General features: G+C 42.3%; 1 protein-coding gene across 2 annotated transcripts in view; it reads left to right on the forward strand.

The window, feature by feature from the left end:
* LOC115253705 (ETS-like protein pointed) overlaps positions 1-19,045 on the forward strand; it is a 369,875-nt gene that overhangs the window by 347,225 nt on the left and 3,605 nt on the right. For both annotated transcript variants that reach the window (XM_062847443.1, XM_062847444.1), the window contains one exon: positions 18,577-18,980. In XM_062847443.1, the coding sequence (XP_062703427.1) occupies positions 18,577-18,980 (404 nt within the window). The remainder of the gene's footprint in view (positions 1-18,576; positions 18,981-19,045) is intronic.

Raw genomic sequence — 19,045 nt, forward strand, 5'->3', positions numbered from 1 at the left:
GCTCTGGATCCCGAGATAGAGAAGTTTAAAACTTTACTTGACAACAAGCGCCACCTAGCGGCGACCTCACAGAGTAATTGGTGAATCACCAAATTGTTCTTGACCTACTGACCAACTTTACCGAAGATAGGATTGTTCCATCTAAACTAGATCTTGAGATATCGCATGAGTGCTTCTACTGACGAGTGTACATTGCAACTAATTTTACATATTTAGCGCCTCTATTGGCCAAATTGCCAACTAATTGGATGTTAGTCGATATTGTGTGGTAGATCTATTCTAGTACTACAACTTTTCCAGAGAAAGTGTGGTGCTATCTTAGAATAAAATCAAAAAGGAAGATTTGTCTCAGTGTGCTGTTTGGATTTCGACCTCGTTCACATCTCTAGTACACTGAACGAAACCCCCCGCCCAAAATCGACTGAGAGGCGATACGATCACGCCCCTTAACGACATTCGGTCGGAAACCGTATGGTCCATCGACCGAATGATGTCATCCTGAAACCGGATGACAGTGATATGAAAATAGACTGCCGACCATATGGTCGAGCAACCTTTTTTTTAGCGATTGATAATAATAATGTCACCACTATCTTTTTCAAAAAAATGATGTGGTTAATGGCCAGGATACCCTCGCGGGCACCCTTTTCAAAAATGATGGCATGTCCAAGACATGCGACGTAAAATCGTCAACGACCCGGGTGTCACGATCAAGGAACTTGTTACGCTATCGATGAATAAATTCGGTGCATCTGTGTGGCCTTCGCTCTGCAACTAATAATCATTCACATAGCGTGCATCAACTCATACGCGAATAAGATGATCGTCATCCGCTTTTTGGGATGATTGCCGTATGACTGATTCGTCATTCGAAAACACGATTTTGGTAATTTGGACGGGATGGTCGGACAAATCAGTCGATTTCGGGATGGGGTTTTCGTTCAGTGTATAAAGCTTGATTCGTTCCTTCCCACCTTTAAGTAGCAATCGTGATTGATGGAAGTGCCCACGCGGAAACGATCAAAACCGTCAAAGCGTTTTTAAAGTGGAAAGTGAGTATCAACGCTTGATGGTTGACGAAGTTTTCACGCATCGTCTGACGCTGGCCACGTCCTTACAGATAGCGAGTGGAAAATGTTCAAAATAATGTTTTCCATGCAGAATTTGGCTTAATATTTCTGTAGTTGCACAGTCAATGGAAGAATATTTCCTGTGTTCGATTACCAGTTGCTCATTGGTAAATAACTCTCGCAATCTGTATTCCCTAGTAGCATACATGTTTTACATAAGTTTATCTGACTGTTGTAGGACCAAATCCAGTCATATAAAAGTTGTATAAGCTTATGTGGAACATATGTGCTGCTAGGGTTATCAGGGCGTAACTGCGTTTCTCGAGTACTCTTCATCGAATGTGTCTCTCACCAATTGGTAGATACAAAACTTCTGAAAATAAGTTCAGGGTCTTCTATCATGTAAACTTTCGGGTTTTTATCTTTTTATTTACTAGAAACTTGAAGATTTAAAAAAAAACATGTGCTGGAATAGGAAATATCCAACTGTCTGATCCATAACCTGTTGGCATCAGAATTTGAAAGTTCCCTACGACTCTATCAAGCAAATTGTGGAATTTTTTGCGTGAATCTTGACTTTTCTTGGATACTGGAAGTTTTTTAAGGATTTCTATCTATCCTGCACTTTTTTCCCATTGTCACGCCCCTCGATCAGCGTCACGCAAACCGCCTGCTTCGCTGCTGGCTACTCGCGGATGCAAATCACTATCAATTGCAGCAGCCCAGCAGCCGCTTCCAGTGTCATTATGCGACGACGACGGTGACGTCGCCGTGGCAACATACCTACCTAAGCTTTATCAATCTGACCCATTCCGCCTGACGACCACCACCCCCTCACCTACTGGGGTAATGTTGATGGAAATTGCTCGGTAGTCTTGTTCGGTTCGGTTCGCCTACTGCGATCCACGCCCGCCGCAAGAGATGGTGAAATGACTAACCGCGACTGCGTCGCGCCAACACAGTAGGCCTAGCTAGGATGACGACGATCAGCTGCTGCATCGCCTCCACCACTACGCGTAACTAGGAAGGAGGGAAATGCACGCATTGCAATGCTGTGTTGAGTGCGGATAATTTGTAGCGGAGGCGCGCGCGGTACCTAGAGACTCCTACCTAACATCTGGTCAAGCCGTTTTGCTAAACAGCAACAACAACAGCGCCAGCGTTTTGAATGAACGAGAACGAAGGGGAAAACTGGAGCACTTGCGCTACAACAACCGGTTGATCGTTTGAGGTGCTTTTTTTGTTATTATCAAGTGGACTAGTGGAAGGTGGGTGGAGGTTCCCAACAACTGGAGGAAGAAGGTGCGTGTGAGTTCACAGTCCAGTGACTTTCTTTCAGCAATAATTCTGAGTCTGTATGAGTCTGAGTCGATCGCAGTAGGTTAGCGGGCGGCCGCGGCAGCGCCGCGTTGAGTAATGACGACGATGCGCGCGCGAATCCAAGTAGGCCTCCTCCTATCTGATGGGCTAGACGAGTTTTTCCGAAGCGGACACGTGTGTCTGTGTAGGTGTGGGGATGCGCTTAGAGGAAATGTCAAAGCGTAGCCCGAGCACAGGAGATGACAAATAAAATCTAGGGTATACAACCAACTGGGCAGAACCTTTGTTAGCAAAAGGGCTAATCAGAAAACGTTTAAAATCAGCTGATTTTGGGGGCCTTTGACAGTTCTCCCATGAAAATAATAGTAGTTCAGCGTTTGTGCTATTGTTTGACAGTTGTAAACAGTGGCATACACAAACCTGTCAGCTGAAAAGGCCTATTCAGAACCTTCCTGAGTATTTCCACCAGAGCCAGTAAACGGCTTGGAGAATGGTGGCTGATTTCGTCAATTTAGCGCGTTTCATGGTGTCTTTGAGGGAGTTTCACAGAGAACAGACGTCCAAGCTCATGTAGTGCTATTGTGTAAAGCATTGCAACGGTTGTTTTGAAATAACAGGGAATGTGGCCATTACGCGGCGCTGTCACATTTCGAATCGGGGTACAAATTTGCCGTTGTTTTACCTTTTGGCGCTAGTGTCACCAAGTGTGCACCCTAGTATAGTTCCACCGAGAGAATGTGGTGGTTTTACTTGGAAAACAAAAATTGGATTCTTGTTCAACTTGTTTCTTATTGAGAATAATGAAACTAATTATCAATGGGTTGCTCAAATTTTGTTGCTGGATTAGTCAAATAATCATAAACATCTTGTTATGTAAGCAAATACAGCTCAGAAGCTGAGTAGGAAAATTTAAAGGTGCGCTAGTGAAATATTTCTTCAGAAAGCGCCATCATGGTGTCGAAACAAGTTTTTGAGTGGGAAAGTCACCGTCGATGTCGCTACTGAGCTTGTTTTTTCTTTACACAAGATTTTCAAGCAATTTTGTTCGAGCATGTTCGTCTGTTCTCTGTGGGAGTTTTGCGCTACACTGAACGATCAATTCCCTTAAAAGTGGGATAGATTTTTCAAGATACAAGATTGATGTGTTGTTTGAAAAATTTGCATTAAGTTAAAATTCACGAATAAGAAGAATTAAAAAAGAACAAGATTGATGTTTTCAAAAACATTGAAAATGTTTTTTCTGGATTACTTTGTTGAATACGCCACGTTTGTGGCTCAGTTACTTTTCAAGATACGTTTCCTGTTTTACCGACAACCTCAACACGAGTTCTCCAAGATAGCTCACTCAGAGTTGTCGTCAGGAAGGCTTTCGTCCACTCCGCAGGCAGTGACTGATATCACTACCAGCGCAGTGCCTCTTCTTTATCAATCTAAAAACCGTACACCTCCTGGATCCCAAGCTCTCGCCTACCGAGCTGCTTCCACTGTTAAGCTCCTCCTGGCACCAAGCTGCTTTTGACATCGAGTATCTTCTGTCATTCAGCTCTTCAGCTACGTCCGTCGATCAGCCAGCACCTTGCCGCTTCGATTACTTCAGTTCTTTCTCGCGCGGGACCCTCAAAATACTAGATCTGCAACGAATGTCTAGCTAGATCCTCTCACCGCCTCTCGATACCTCAACGACTATTGACTGACACCCAGTCGCATCGTCGGCCTCCTCATCTTCTCTTGGATTGTACCGCATCTTGGTCTCCTCGCTTCCCGAACTCTATAAGTGTGTTCCTGTCTGGGCCCATAACCTGTTGAAAGCAAATAACACAGGGAGGCTTCTGATATCGCTACCACTGCTCAGTGCCTTACCGGTCACTTATGCGGATTTTTGGTGACAAATGCGGTATTCCAGTTCAACCGGTACAGCCAGTGATTTCAACGATGGGCACTAATGCTTCTGCGCTACAACTGCGAAATCGAGTGTATCTCCACAACGAAATTCGGTTATAGCGACGTACTCGTCTGATCGACAGTCACGACAGTATCCAAATGAGAATTTCACCATTGCCTCCATTCAACTCGTAGATGACGTGCTGAGGATCTACTTCCAGATGCCATTAGTTCGCATCCAAACCGGTACAAAACCGATTTTCAACGTGGATAGCCTTCCAAGGTGTACAGCAATACGCCCGTTCTTCTCTCACCAAGTTGTGCAACTGTCGGCGAACTGTGTCGGCGAAGAAGGGCTGTATCATGAAGATCAACCGTCTGGAGATTCCGGAAAGCTTCCATCTCATGCGAGTTCTCAAACAACTTCGCAGAGCATATCAGGGCACGGAGCGTTTGAATGCTGTTGTACGTAGCCTATCAACGAGGATACTGCTGATGTGACCACATATCGAGAGCGATCCTACAACATCAGTAGCAACCGAGATCCTTAATGACCTACTCGTACGTTTCGGTATTTCGAACGTCATCGTTTCCGACAATGACACCCTATTAGCGCCTTTGCGCTGGAAGAACGGCATCCAACATTTCCGAAGACGCTAGTACGCTAAGATCTACACGAGCAACACGAAATGGCAGTGGACTTCTGGCGTTATCATCACAGTGATCAGACGGGTCAATACAATGTGCTCTTGGAAGACTGACAAAGACGGATTGGCATCCGTAGTTATCACAATCAACTGAAATTGCAGTGGAGAGGTTTCCATTGAAGCAGATTCAACACCGCAAGGCATCAAAGTAGGTATGTTTTTGCCTAGAATCCACGAGAGCACCGGTGCAACTCCGTTCCGAGCTGGAACAATTCTCTGGAACACCAATTCGGGCCAATGTCGACCGCAATCCGGAGCAGTACTTGAAGAATCGTCATCGGCTACCAACCGAAAATAACACTGAAGAAGATGAAGTAGTTTCGACTGATTCCGAAGCAGAAGCAAATCAGTCCGAATCGTAGCAGCTGCCATCCATCCTCTGAGGGCTGTCGATCATCTTCATCCTGGAATCCTAGGATGAAGATGATCGACAGCCCTCAGAGGATGGATGGTATGCCTTCCAGATTCGAGCCGTACTTACCTGTCCTGGAAATAATAAGAGAGGACTGTTGGAGAGTATCAAAGCAATCTATCTTCAGTTGAATCTGAACTTTATCAATGTTGGTTAACAACTCATAGCAACCCTTGGCAACCGATGAACAAAATCGGGCTATGACTCGATTGACGTTTGAGTGGTGCCGTGTGTTATCTAGGTGCTAGGCCATGGAAACGAGTTCATTTTCTGTAAACACGGCACCACTCCTCCGGCTCGAAGGACCAAAATGTTTGGTACGATGATAAGTGGACTGTATTCTTCGATAGATCACTGCTTCCCGGATAGTTGAATGGAGAATGTGTGTGTCTTCACTCAAATCGGAACATTTAACACTGGTTGTTCTCGGTACAACAATTTGCTTTATTGTGGATTTAGCACCAAATTGGTGTCGGAAGTAACTTCATTGACTTCCGCTGCCTTTCCTATGCGTTAAACATAACCACAGAGAACAGACGTCCAAGCTCATGTAGTGCTATTGTGTAAAGCATTGCAACGGTTGTTTTGAAATAACAGGGAATGTGGCCATTACGCGGCGCTGTCACATTTCGAATCGGGGTACAAATTTGCCGTTGTTTTACCTTTTGGCGCTAGTGTCACCAAGTGTGCACCCTAGTATAGTTCCACCGAGAGAATGTGGTGGTTTTACTTGGAAAACAAAAATTGGATTCTTGTTCAACTTGTTTCTTATTGAGAATAATGAAACTAATTATCAATGGGTTGCTCAAATTTTGTTGCTGGATTAGTCAAATAATCATAAACATCTTGTTATGTAAGCAAATACAGCTCAGAAGCTGAGTAGGAAAATTTAAAGGTGCGCTAGTGAAATATTTCTTCAGAAAGCGCCATCATGGTGTCGAAACAAGTTTTTGAGTGGGAAAGTCACCGTCGATGTCGCTACTGAGCTTGTTTTTTCTTTACACAAGATTTTCAAGCAATTTTGTTCGAGCATGTTCGTCTGTTCTCTGTGACATAACGTCGGAAGTAGTGCGCTGTAAAGTAAATCTGATGCTCTATACAGCGCACTACTTCCGACGTTATGTTTAACGCATAGGAAAGGCAGCGGAAGTCAATGAAGTTACTTCCGACCCCAATATAGTGCTAAATCCACAATATTAGCACAGAGAACAGACGTCTATCTTTGCTTTCTGTCTTGTGTAAAACTTTGTAACGGTCATTTCAGAGTATGTAGTTATGCTCCCGTTGCGTGGCGCTAGTGTCCCATCACTTATATTGTTGTGTTGTCATTTTTGTTTCCAGTGCTCGCCGTTTTTGGCCGTTTGGCGCTCGTGTCGCTTTGTGGGTTAGTGTATTTTAACGTAGAACACTGCCATCGTGGGGTCAAATCGACTTTATGTGTGGGGCAGTCTCCGTTGGTGGCGTTGAGGTACACTTAAATCCTTTACACACGATTTCGACGTATTTTTGTTCGAGCTTAAACGTCTGTTCTCTGTGATATTAGATCGAAACTATGATCCCGTAGCACTTATTGGATCGAGTGGTACTATTTCAAGAGGGAATCAAAAACTCTAATTACCCTAGTATTTATAAGTTGCAGTAAAGGTTAATCTCTATGTTTGTCGCTGTCCAGTTTGTACTTGTCTTTATTCCTCGGGACTCGGGTGAAAGGGTTTATTCATTCGGGACGTCTTGTACAAACGTCACACTAGTGAACTCGTGTAGAGTTCCATTGAAGCCTAGCACGGAACTTTGCACAAGCTCACTAATTTACCGTTTTCACTTGGTTTTTCCAGGAATTCTACCACAGAGAACAGACATTTAAGCTCGAACAAAAATACGTCGAAATCGTGTGTAAAGGATTTGAGTGTACCTCAACGCCACCAACGGAGACTGCCCCACATATAAAGTCGATTTGACCCCGCGATGGTTAAAATACACTAGCCCACAAAGCGACACGAGCGCCAAACGGCCGAAAACGGCGAGCACTGGAAACAAAAATGACAACACAACAATGTAAGTGATGGGACGCTAGCGCCGCGCAACGGGAGCATAACCACATATTCTGATATGACCGTTACAAAGTTTTACACAAGGCAGAAAGCGAAGATAGACGTCTGTTCTCTGTGATTCTACTCCCTAAATTTCATTACAAAGTACAGTAGACGTTCGCTCGGTGCAAACGGTTTAACTGCAATGTTTTATAACTGCAAGTCCGCTAAGTGTAACAATTTTGCAGTTATCGCACCGCTATCTGTCAAAAACAAAACGTCAACAGATTTGCGATGTTTTTCGGATGCACTACACCTGCATTGCGATGTTTTTGACGGCTGTCAGTCGTTGCAGTTGGCGAATTTCATTCGGTAACTGAAACGTAAACATGTTGCACTTATCGAACGTCAACTGTACTCCAAAGTAGTATACCATTACTACAAAAATGGATTCTGATTCTAGAAGCCCTGCAAAGGTAACGATATATCTGAAATTCATTACAATTTGTGCTACTTCTGTGAATCTGAAACTATTAAACAAACTATAAACAGAGAATTCCATTTTCATAAGCAAAACTGTTCTGGCTAGAGTGATTGTTAAGCATGGGCACAGAGAACAGACGTCTATCTTCGCTTTCTGCCTTGTGTAAAGCTTTGTAACGGTCATATCAGAGTATGTGGTTATGCTCCCGTTGCGCGGCGCTAGCGTTCCATCACTTTCATTGTTGTGTTGTCAAATTTGTTTCCAGTGCTCGCCGTTGTTGGCCGTTTGGCGCTCGTGTCGCTTTGTGGGCTAGTGTATTTTAACGATGAACACTGCCATCGTGGGGTCAAATCGATTTTATATGTGGGGCAGTCTCCGTTGGTGGCGTTGAGGTACACTTAAATCCTTTACACACGATTTCGACGTATTTTTGTTCGAGCTTAAATGTCTGTTCTCTGTGGCATGGGAAATGCTCACTCAAATATTAAGTCACAGAGAACAGACGTCTATCTTCGCTTTCTGCCTTGTGTAAAACTTTGTAACGGTCATATCAGAGTATGTGGTTATGCTCCCGTTGCGCAGCGCTAGCGTCCCATCACTTATATTGTTGTGTTGTCATTTTTGTTTCCAGTGCTCGCCGTTTTCGGCCGTTTGGCGCTCGTGTCGCTTTGTGGGCTAGTGTATTTTAACGATGAACACTGCCATCGCGGGGTCAAATCGACTTTATATGTGGGGCAGTCTCCGTTGGTGGCGTTGAGGTACACTCAAATCCTTTACACACGATTTCGACGTATTTTTGTTCGAGCTTATACGTCTGTTCTCTGTGGAAAGGGTTTATTCATTCGAGACGTCTTGTACAAACGTCAAACTAGTGAACTCGTGCAGAGTTCCATTCTTTATTGCACCAACGAACCTAACCTCAAAACGACTGACAATTCTCAGGTCATTTTGACAGATGTAACATAACCATGAAAAGGACGACAACTAAATCGATAAAGTAGAGTACATGATCCGTCTTTTTCGTGCATGTGTGTGCTCTGTCAAAATGACTTGGGAATTGTCAAACATTTTCATGGCTAGCTTTGTAGGTGTAATAAAGAATTGAAGCCTAGCGTAGAACTTTGCACGAGCACACTAATTTGACGTTTTCCCTTGCTTTTTCCCTAAATTTCACTACAAAGTACTCCAAAGTAGTATACAATTACCACAGAGAACAGACGTCTATCTTTGCTTTCTGCCTTGTGTAAAACTTTGTAACGGTCATATCAAAGTATGTGGTTATGTCCCCGTTGCGTGGCGCTAGCGTTCCATCACTTACATTGTTGTGTTGTCATTTTTGTTTCCAGTGCTCGCCGTTTTTGGCCGTTTGGCGCTCGTGTCACTTTGTGGGCTAGTGTATTTTAACGATGAACACTGCCATCGTGGGGTCAAATCGACTTTATAAGTGGGGCAGTCTCCGTTGGTGGCGTTGAGGTACACTTAAATCCTTTACACACGATTTCGACGTATTTTTGTTCGAGCTTAAATGTCTGTTCTCTGTGCAATTACTACAAAAATGAATTCTGATTCTAGAAGCCCTGCTAAAGTAACGATATATCTGAAATTCATTACAATTTGTGCAACTTTTGTGAATCTGAAACTATAAATCTATAAACAGAGAATTCCATTTTCATAAGCAAAACTGTTCTGGCTAGAGTGAGAGTTAAGCATGAGAAATACTCACTCAAATATTAAGTTTCTCTCATAGATACAATCCGAAGCTAGTTAACCTCTTATTTAATCAAGCAAATCTTTGTTTTTCCATGGGCTACCTAATGTAAAGCTATAGAGCGCAGGTGGCGCTCTATTGAAATAGTAATTTACGCATCCAAAGTACAATTACTACAGATAAAAATGGATGACAGTCGAAAATATTGCGGATTCCAGCAACATTAACACATTTCATTGGCCATAAATATGTTATTTCGTTTCATCATCTGAGTGCCGAGCGATAATGAACACATTCCGAGTCAATCTGCCCGGCTGAATGTTCAAGAAACCGGGAAAGATTTGGGAAAGTCTCGAGACATTAGGTTTCAATTTCAAAGTGTTAATGTCAGAAGGAAATCCTAGGCTTGAACTTCTACTACATGAAAGCACTATAGAAGTTCCAGTCTCCCGATCCATTAGATCGTAGCAGGCTGTGCGTGCGAGCGGCTGCGTTTTCAAATCCCACCCGTCTCACGCTTTTTTTGTTCCGTGTTGTTTTGAATATGGCCGGTCGCATTGAGGAGAAACTGCTGGTGGTGGTGCTCTACGCCTTCCGCCAGTTTTACCTCGAAAAGTGCTTGAAAATTGATCTTCGGAGTTCAACTTATCACGTATAGTGTTGAGTAGGACAATTCGCAATTGTTTGAGTCTGTCTTATTTCCACTGGGGTGCCGGATTTCGGCTTCATTTTCGCGAATTTTCCGTGTATTTTTTATGAAATTGCAACTGGATGTCCGAAAAACGCAAATGGAAGTCAAAATTAAATTTTCGTTTTGAGGGTATTGGAATTCTGAAAATTTGATGAGTCAAATCGTAAATTCCCGTGACACCTTGGCCTGAGAAGACGTAGTGGTCTCTACATACCGTTCTTAGGTGTTCAACTAATCTTCCTTTTCCATTGCCTTTGTCAACTGTCAGAACGTAGCCTGCAAGGACATGGCCAGGACAGCTCTCGTCCGTTGGAGGATTGCGTCAATCTTATCGATCGTGGAGGGAATTTCGACTGGAATAGTGTTGATTATTTTCGCTGGCTTCCTCAGTCTATGGACATTCAAAACTACTTGTTTTGTATTGCCCGACGTTTCGGCCTTGTTTTTTGGCTTTTTTAAGGGTAAAACCATGAGTAAAACTGTCTGTCGTTTTTCGTTACATTGCCAAATGCCGCTTTAGGCATTTTGGGCTTCTTGTAATCGAAAAAAATTTCTTTGTTCTAAGAAACTGGACCAGACACACCTATTATCAACGACCTGGACTGTACAATAGGACAGATCGGTGAAGTACTAGATTTGTAGTAATGAGCTGAATTTTAGTATGGTGAGAAGGTCAATTCTCCGTTTCTGCAATGAAATGGTGCAAAAAGCATGGGTATCATGATTTCTTGCCTAATTTGATACTGTTTGAGCAAAACTTTGGGCAACAGTGTTGTTGTTTTCTCCAACTATGTTGTTTATGTTGCAAGAAATGGAGAAAACAACAACACTGATACCCAAAGTTTTGCTCAAACAGCATCAAATTAGGCAAGGAATCATAATACCCACGCTTTTTGCACCATTTCATTGCAGAAACGGAGAATAGGAAGCAATCAGTGAAGTACTAGATTGAAAGTAGTGAACTGGATTTTTGTATGGTGAGATGATCAATTCTCCGTTTCTGCAAAGAAATGCTGCAAACAGCGTGGGTTATATGATTTCTTGCCTAATTTGATGCTGTTTGAGCAAAACTTACTGTAACTGTGTTGTTGAAGTTGCAAGAAATAAATAATACAACAACACAGTTACCCAAACTTTTGCTCAAACAGCATCAAATTAGGCAAGAAATCATATAACCCAAGCTGTTTGCACCATTTCATTGCAGAAACTGAGAATTGATCATCTCACCATACAAAAATCCAGCTCACTACTTTCAATCTAGTACTTCACTGATTGCTTCCTATTGACCTTCGCACCATACTAAAATTCAGCTCATTACTACAAATCTAGTACTTCATCGATCTGTCCTATTGACCTTCTCACCATACTAAAATTCAGCTCACTGCTACACATCTATTACTACACCGAACTTACCCCATTACAGAATGATAATGGGGCACGTTCGGTGTAGTACTAGATTTGTAGTAATGAGCTGAATTTTTGTATGGTGAGAAGGTCATTTCTCCGTTTCTGTAAGGAAATGGTGCAAAAAGCGTGGGTATTATGATTCCTTGCCTAATTTTATGCTGTTTGAGCAAAACTTTGGATAACTGTGTTGTTTATGTTGAAAGAAATGGAGAAAACAACAACACTGTTACCCAAAGTTTTGCTCAAACAGCATCAATTTAGGCAAGGAATCATAATACCCACGCTTTTTGCACCATTTCCTTGCAGAAACGGAGAATTGACCTTCTCACCATACAAAAATTCAGCTCATTACTACAAATCTAGTACTACACCGATCTGTCCTATTGAAGACTTTACCAGGATGACAGATCAAGAGTGCGGGTTAAGTCGCTACCGGTGATTGTCGTCTTGATATTGATCGTGACAGTGATGCAATATCAGTGGTGAATTGGCAAGACTGATACTGCGCAACTCTGCTCTTTACATGTTGATATCACCTTATCTCTCCATCCTTCTCTTTCTCGATGAGATCTCGTTTTGTTCGTTTTTGTTCTAAATTTTCTTTCTATATGCCGATAAGATCATTTTCACAGGTTGGAATATGAAGTGACAGCTGTTTGTTAATGTTTTCCTATTTACGAAATAGTGTTCAAACTAGTGTGCATTACAAATTGGTTCTTTATGTCGATCTTTTTCTCCAAATATCTTGATAGTTTCTTCGAAATTGAGACGTGGAGAGTCAATTGTATTCCTATTATGCTTTTTCCATCAAAAGATCAACCCGACTAGATGGACATTACAAAATTATAACAAGCTGTGTTATTTTGTTACAATAAATTTTCATAACAAGGGTTGTTATAAAACATGTACCGTTAGTAGTTAAAATAACAAAAATTCTAACAAAGTTCCCACAGGAAAAGAACAAAAATGTAATAACTTTTGTTATGAAAATAACAAAAACATTACAAAACTTGTTCCATGAAATATGATAGAATTTAACAAAATTATAACAAATTGTGTTATAATTCCTTGGCAACCTTTTAGGGTAAAAACTTAATTTTTATACTCATTTTTTGGGTAAATATTTTTAAGTGTGTTATTCTATTTTTGGAAAAAATAAGTAACATAAAAAAATTGTTTCCAGTATGTTATAAAATTTTCGGATCTGAACGGGATTCAAACCAAGACACCTACCATCGGTAGCAATCTGACGCTTTTGCCCATGAGGCCATCACAACACTTGAAAAGGACGGTGATAGAAGCTTTACTGGTTCTACGTATTTCCAGTTTCCTCATTCAAATCCTTGTTTGTCAGACGCACACGAGCGGGATAGTATGACGTCACATTGAGCTCGTTGACGTATAATAGACTTGATTTGTCGTTGGTGGTTTTGTTTTAATCTATCACAATTATATCATATGCAGATATGATAACAGCTGTAGATATATTTTTGTTATATTTCACATTTTTTATTATTTCAAGCAAGGAATCTATCACACAATAAGGGATTATCCATTAACTTTATCATCACTTTTGGATGAGGCAGGGAGGGTGGAAAATTTCCAATTTTATCGTGACGTACTTAATAGATGCTCCCTAAGGTTGTTGTAAAATAGGTAGAATAAACAAATTCCATGTTATAATTATTTCGTTTTACTTTTGCTTTCTCCATGTTCAATAACTGTCACTACTTAGTATACTTTTTGGCGAAATGAGAACAGCAGTACTGTTTTGGTATTAATTGTAATCGATCTGATGTTTTCGCGTGTAAAGATACGTCATTTGTGTAAAATTCAACTTAAAAGTATTGGAAGGGCATACAAAACGTAGTTCCATGTACCGGAAACATTGTTCGTACGGTCGCAAATGGGCCTTTTCATTTGACGTCTTAAATCAGCTGATTGTTCGGGCGTTTGACAGTTCTTCTATGAAGATGACACGTTCTTGTTAGCAGCTGTTGTTCAAGCTTTGTAAACAAATGCATGCACGGATCTGTCACATGAAAAGGCCTATTGCAGCACATGCAACATCCGTCGTTTTAGATAGGATGACTTTGGGTATTATCGACAGGATTGTTCTATTCGTCTAGAGGGTTTTATCGGCCAAATTGCCTGAAGCATCCCGGTCAACCAGTGAGAGATTTTCGATATCGAAGGATATCGATTTGTATTGAATCGATGGCGAACACTATCGTCAGATAAAGCACTATAAAGGAAATCTATATCTGCTTGATAGGGATGCTCACGCAGAAATGACGCTTGTTTAAAACAATAAAACGCATGATTAATTTACAAAACTGAGAATTCACTTATTCCAAAGTTATATTTCTTTGTTCTTACTTAGAGTTTATCGATAAAAACAACCTAATATCAACATTTCACGTTAGAAACTTCAATCGTTTCTACAAATTGAAGTTCACAATCTTCCTATAACTGTTGGACGAACTGTTCGTCCAATCAAGTGAGTGATTGTTTTTGGGATATACAAATGTGTTGGAAATAACATAATGTTGTTGATGGAGCATCGAATAACTTATGAAAATAGCGCATCTTCTTACATATTGATAGACTCATGAAGTTAAATTCAGAATATCTCGGAAACGATTACTTTCAGGAAGGTTATTACAGTAGACGTTCGGTCAGTGCTTAACTGCAAGCACCTCCAAATGTCAGAATGGTGCGCCATGTTAGCCCAAATGAACAGACGGATGAAGTTCACATTCATTTAACGTCAGTTGATGGTTTACTGTCAGGCGTTCCAGTTATCGGATTTTTGTTCGCTAAGTGAAACGTAAACATGTTGCAGTTATCGAACGTCTACTGTATCTTTGATATCCTACTAAAATTTAAAAATGGTCTGATAAAAAGTTCCAAACCTTTTTTCACGTTGTTTACCCGACTACCTATCGCGTAAGAATACAAAACTAAGGTTAACAGAGAAGAAAGAAAAACTAATGATCTGATGAAGAGGAAGATTGCCAATGTATTCTTGATTTGTACCAGACAAGACTTAACAAATGTGCCACAAAACTAACTCAACATCATCTAGATTCTAGAAAATACTGTGCTGTTGCGTCAACAGGTTCTTCGCCACAGCTTCTAGCAGAAAGTATGTTCTTTAAAACGCTACAAAGCACTGTTGGTTTGGGAAGAATTTGGCAGATTATAACTCTGTTGCAGTTTTTTTAACAAATATGACGCCGTCCCCAAATTACGCGTCGCTCAAGGGAGAGGGAAAAGTACAACCGAACGTTACGGTCTTTACAAAAATTTTAGGACTTTCATACAAAAAAAGCGTAACGGAAAAGAGGAGGGGGTTGTTAAAACATGACAATTTTAAAGTTGCATTCTAAATGTTTGTTTTGTTTTTTGACTCGTGTGGTCAGCATTACAAAAATGACCAAACTATTTCGCGTCAATATAAAAAAAAACCTAAAGAATTTTGAAATAATTTTGTTACAAAAAATGTAGCAAATACTACAATAAATGTGTTACGATATTTTGTTATAGGCAATTATTTTGATATGCATAATGTAACAAATGCTGTTATATATCTGTTTGAATAAATAGTACAAGATTTGTTATCGTTTTGTTTTTAAAATAATAACAAATTTTGTTACAATTTAGTTATGGTTATTCACATATACGAATCCTTCCAACAAAGTTATATCAAATTGTGTTATTTCTAACAACGGTTGTAATAATTTTGATATAATCTTGTTAGGAGCTTCTGGTCGGGAAACTAGCTGAATTTGATCTCATTTTGTTCGTATTCTCTCATCGGGGTGACTATCAATTATGGTTGCTTCCATAATTTTAATCATTGAACAAGGTGACGGTGACCGTTTGGAAGCAAGTTTTAAGAAGTCACTTGTCATTAATAAACTTGAGTAATCCTTCCGCTTGCCAGATGTCCTTTTTCTTTGGAAAAATGTGTAATTTCGAACTCCCGCCTCGCTTCACGCCGAAATCTAGTATGCAATGAGGCGGACGAGAAAACATCGAAAGCGCGAGAGTGCTCAATCAAGCCGATCTCGTCGTCGTGCGGTCGCCTGCTTTGATGCCCCGCGCGCGACGCGATTGCTTGAACTTTTCCCTCTCGACTCGACCGTGTCCCTGAGTTGAGTTGAGAGAGAGACCGAGACAACGCGAGATTCGGCCCCGAATCTCTGCGCCGCGTCGCCTGATTGGTCGAAAATATCTAAAATCGAATCATCACAAATCGCACCTTCCGCTGCGCTGCGAGGGGTTCCATCTCTCGAGCGCGAGCGAGCCGCCATGCGAGTGCGAGTCTGGTGAGAGATCTCGAACCGTCGTCCCTTTCTAATGTGGTCGCCGCCGTCGTTGCTCCCTCTTTCCATTCAAATTGTGTGGTGAGGTGCGATGCATGCGCACAACCAGCCAGCAACGTCTCGCCACCGGCAGTTATGGGAAATTTTTACTCCGAGATTAGAAGGCGAAGAGGTGAGCCTCGCACGCCACGCCTACTTCGATCCGATCCGATCCGAGATGAATCTGTTCCATCATCTTCGCCTCGTCACCGTCAGAGGGGGGTGGGTGGTCAGCCTCCAGCCGAATTCGCATTTCGTCCATGTCGATTGGTGCGAATTTCGCGACCGCGAAGGCCTCCTTCGATCGATTTGATCCGAGATGGTACCATAAAATGCGTGCTATAAAAAGATCAAAAAACTAACTCTCGGCTTCCTTTGTTCTTCGGACCGCTTTTGCCATTATGTTGCACGATGTGTCCATTGAACCCGATCCCGGAAGGGGCATCAACGGGAATGACTTTTCAAACTGACTGAACACGAACGTCTTGTCATAAAATCAATGCTGATCGCTGGTAGGTAGGTAGTAGGCGGCGATGTCGGCGGCAACGGTCCAGTTTTCCTTTGATGGCGACCCTGTTTAGCCCGGATAAACAAAGGAGGTCCGACATGGCGCGGTCGATCAGGAAGAAATTGTCAAATATTGGTCCATTACATACGAGGCAGGGAGAGAGAGAGAAGAGAGACCGTTCGGGCGTCTTTCTTTTGTTATGTTTGCGGTACGCAAACAGTCATTTCATGAATGAATGGACTTTTGAAAGAGGGTGAATGGAGTACCCTCTTTGGCGACGTGGTTGTCCGTAGCCTGTTGGCACCTGTTGTTTGGGAATTTCTACGGTTACGAAGTAGGGTGACCAGCCTCTTTCTTTCAACAATTTCATTGACAATCAATACCTGACGTTTGACAGATACGATGTCTTTGATCTGATTTGCTACAGTTCAATAACAATCTGGAATAGTTCAGGTTCTGTATTCAGCATTTTACAAGCGCTAATTGCTCGCTTTCTGGCAGGGATAAGACGGTCTGAAGTTTGTGTCGTTTGACAGTTGGTCCGACAGTAGATAACAACGATCATCAATCTTATCGATCAACTGTCAAATGACACAGGCTAACCTTCAAATAGTTTATTACCTACCGGTAAGCAAAGATGATTGTGATCATTGGCGCCCGAGAAATGCTGTATAAAAGCTGAATAAACCACTGACATTTGCTTTTTTATACGAAACACAAAAAAAGCTAGAAGGGCTCTGTCTCTCTTTTGACATCCTATAAACTGTATGGATCAAATGCAAGTAGAACTCCAGGGAAAAAGGTCCATTGCAATCTGATTTCGGTCCAGAAAAAATTCCTAATGAAATCATCAAATATTGACCCATCACTCAAAGCCGTCCCGACGTTTGACGTTTCCATTCACCGCGAGTAAACATCTCGTGATGGAAGTCACTTTTTTTTGGGGGTTTCTTTCTTACAGTTTCTTTTATGAATGAATCGAACTCTCGCTCTCAAGTAGGGCGCCTTCTCCTTCCTTCTGTCTTCCCCCTTGCCGTGTAGGTATGGGACAGCTGCACACGCCTGCTTCGATGCACTTGTCTCCGAGCAACGCGCTGCGCTGCCCCATTCATGTTCCATGGCATGCTAGATCGACGTGGTGATGGTCCGACTGACTAGTGTGTCTAGTGACTGCAGTGCTGCGGAGGCACGCACCTACTTCGATTGACGTCATTCAAAATATGATAATTTGACTTGTTATTGTTCTTCCCGTCGTAGTCGACGACCGTCCATCCGCAAGCGATGATCATTAGTGTTTTCTTTCTCCTTCCGCTCGAGCAACGTCTTGTTCTTGTTGCCGTTTTGTTGCTGCAAGCGGGCCAACAACATACTAGGAGGCTCTCGAGGCGATGTGCATAAACATAAACACCAATCATCATCAACGCTTCGCGTCCGCGCGCTTAGACCGTCTCCATCGTCTTGCGCATAATTCTTCTACAACACACGTATGAATGATGTGAAACGAAGAGTCCCTTGGATGTTAACTTTTTTTGTAAACAAACCTAGAAAACAAAACGAGCACACGCGATCAAGCGACGACGGCCTGCTTGGATAAGCGGTCTTTGAGGTGTGATGATGCTCGCGAGCTACGCGAAGAGAACGTGCCGGGTCGGAAACGGAAACGAATGCATTCTCCTCAACCATTCTTTTCTCCACTGTTTAATGGTTTTAATTGAAACCGTCATCGTCCCCGTCGTAAATACAATAATTCTCTTGCGCCTTCGAGTTACTTGCGTTTCCGCTCTTACCGCAGCATTATTACAAATAAACATCGTATAGATCATAACTACTAGCGCGCGCTAGAAGCATATGTTTACATCGAGACGAGCATTGGCACGTGTCCGGAAGGAAGTCACGCGCTAGCTCGAACCTTCGCTACATCTTCCCAGATTTATGCGCATAAACTCGCTTTCTCACCACGATGCTTTCTCCGCTTTCTGTACTTCCAGGTTATACTTCCCTCCACGAACGCAGCAATAGCTCGCCACCTCCGCTGATCCAATCCTCCAACCAATCCGGAAGTGGAGGTGGAGGAGGAGGGGGAGGCGGTGGAGGCGGAGGCAATAACAGCACCAGCACAAACTCAACCTCCTCTAGTGGTAACAGTAGTAGCAATAGTAACAACAACAACAGCAGTATGTCCTCCTACCTGTCTTCGATGGCGGCGGCGGCAGCGAGGAATGCCAACAGCGGCAGCAACCAGAATAGTAGCAACAGTGCAAATAGTTCCAACTACCCTAGCAGCAATAGTGCGAATACCCCTTCGACGACTTCGTCCAGCGGGCCCGGAAGTCATCCGCAGATGAAGGAAGAGCACGAACCGAACAGTTTTATCAACATCGACGAACTGCCGGTAAGTATTTGTAACGTGGCTCCGTAAAGCTCTTGAGCATCGCACATGAACCGATCCAAGTAACC

This window comes from Aedes albopictus, chromosome 1 (assembly GCF_035046485.1).
Source record: "Aedes albopictus strain Foshan chromosome 1, AalbF5, whole genome shotgun sequence".
Classification (NCBI taxonomy): Eukaryota; Metazoa; Arthropoda; class Insecta; order Diptera; family Culicidae; genus Aedes; species Aedes albopictus.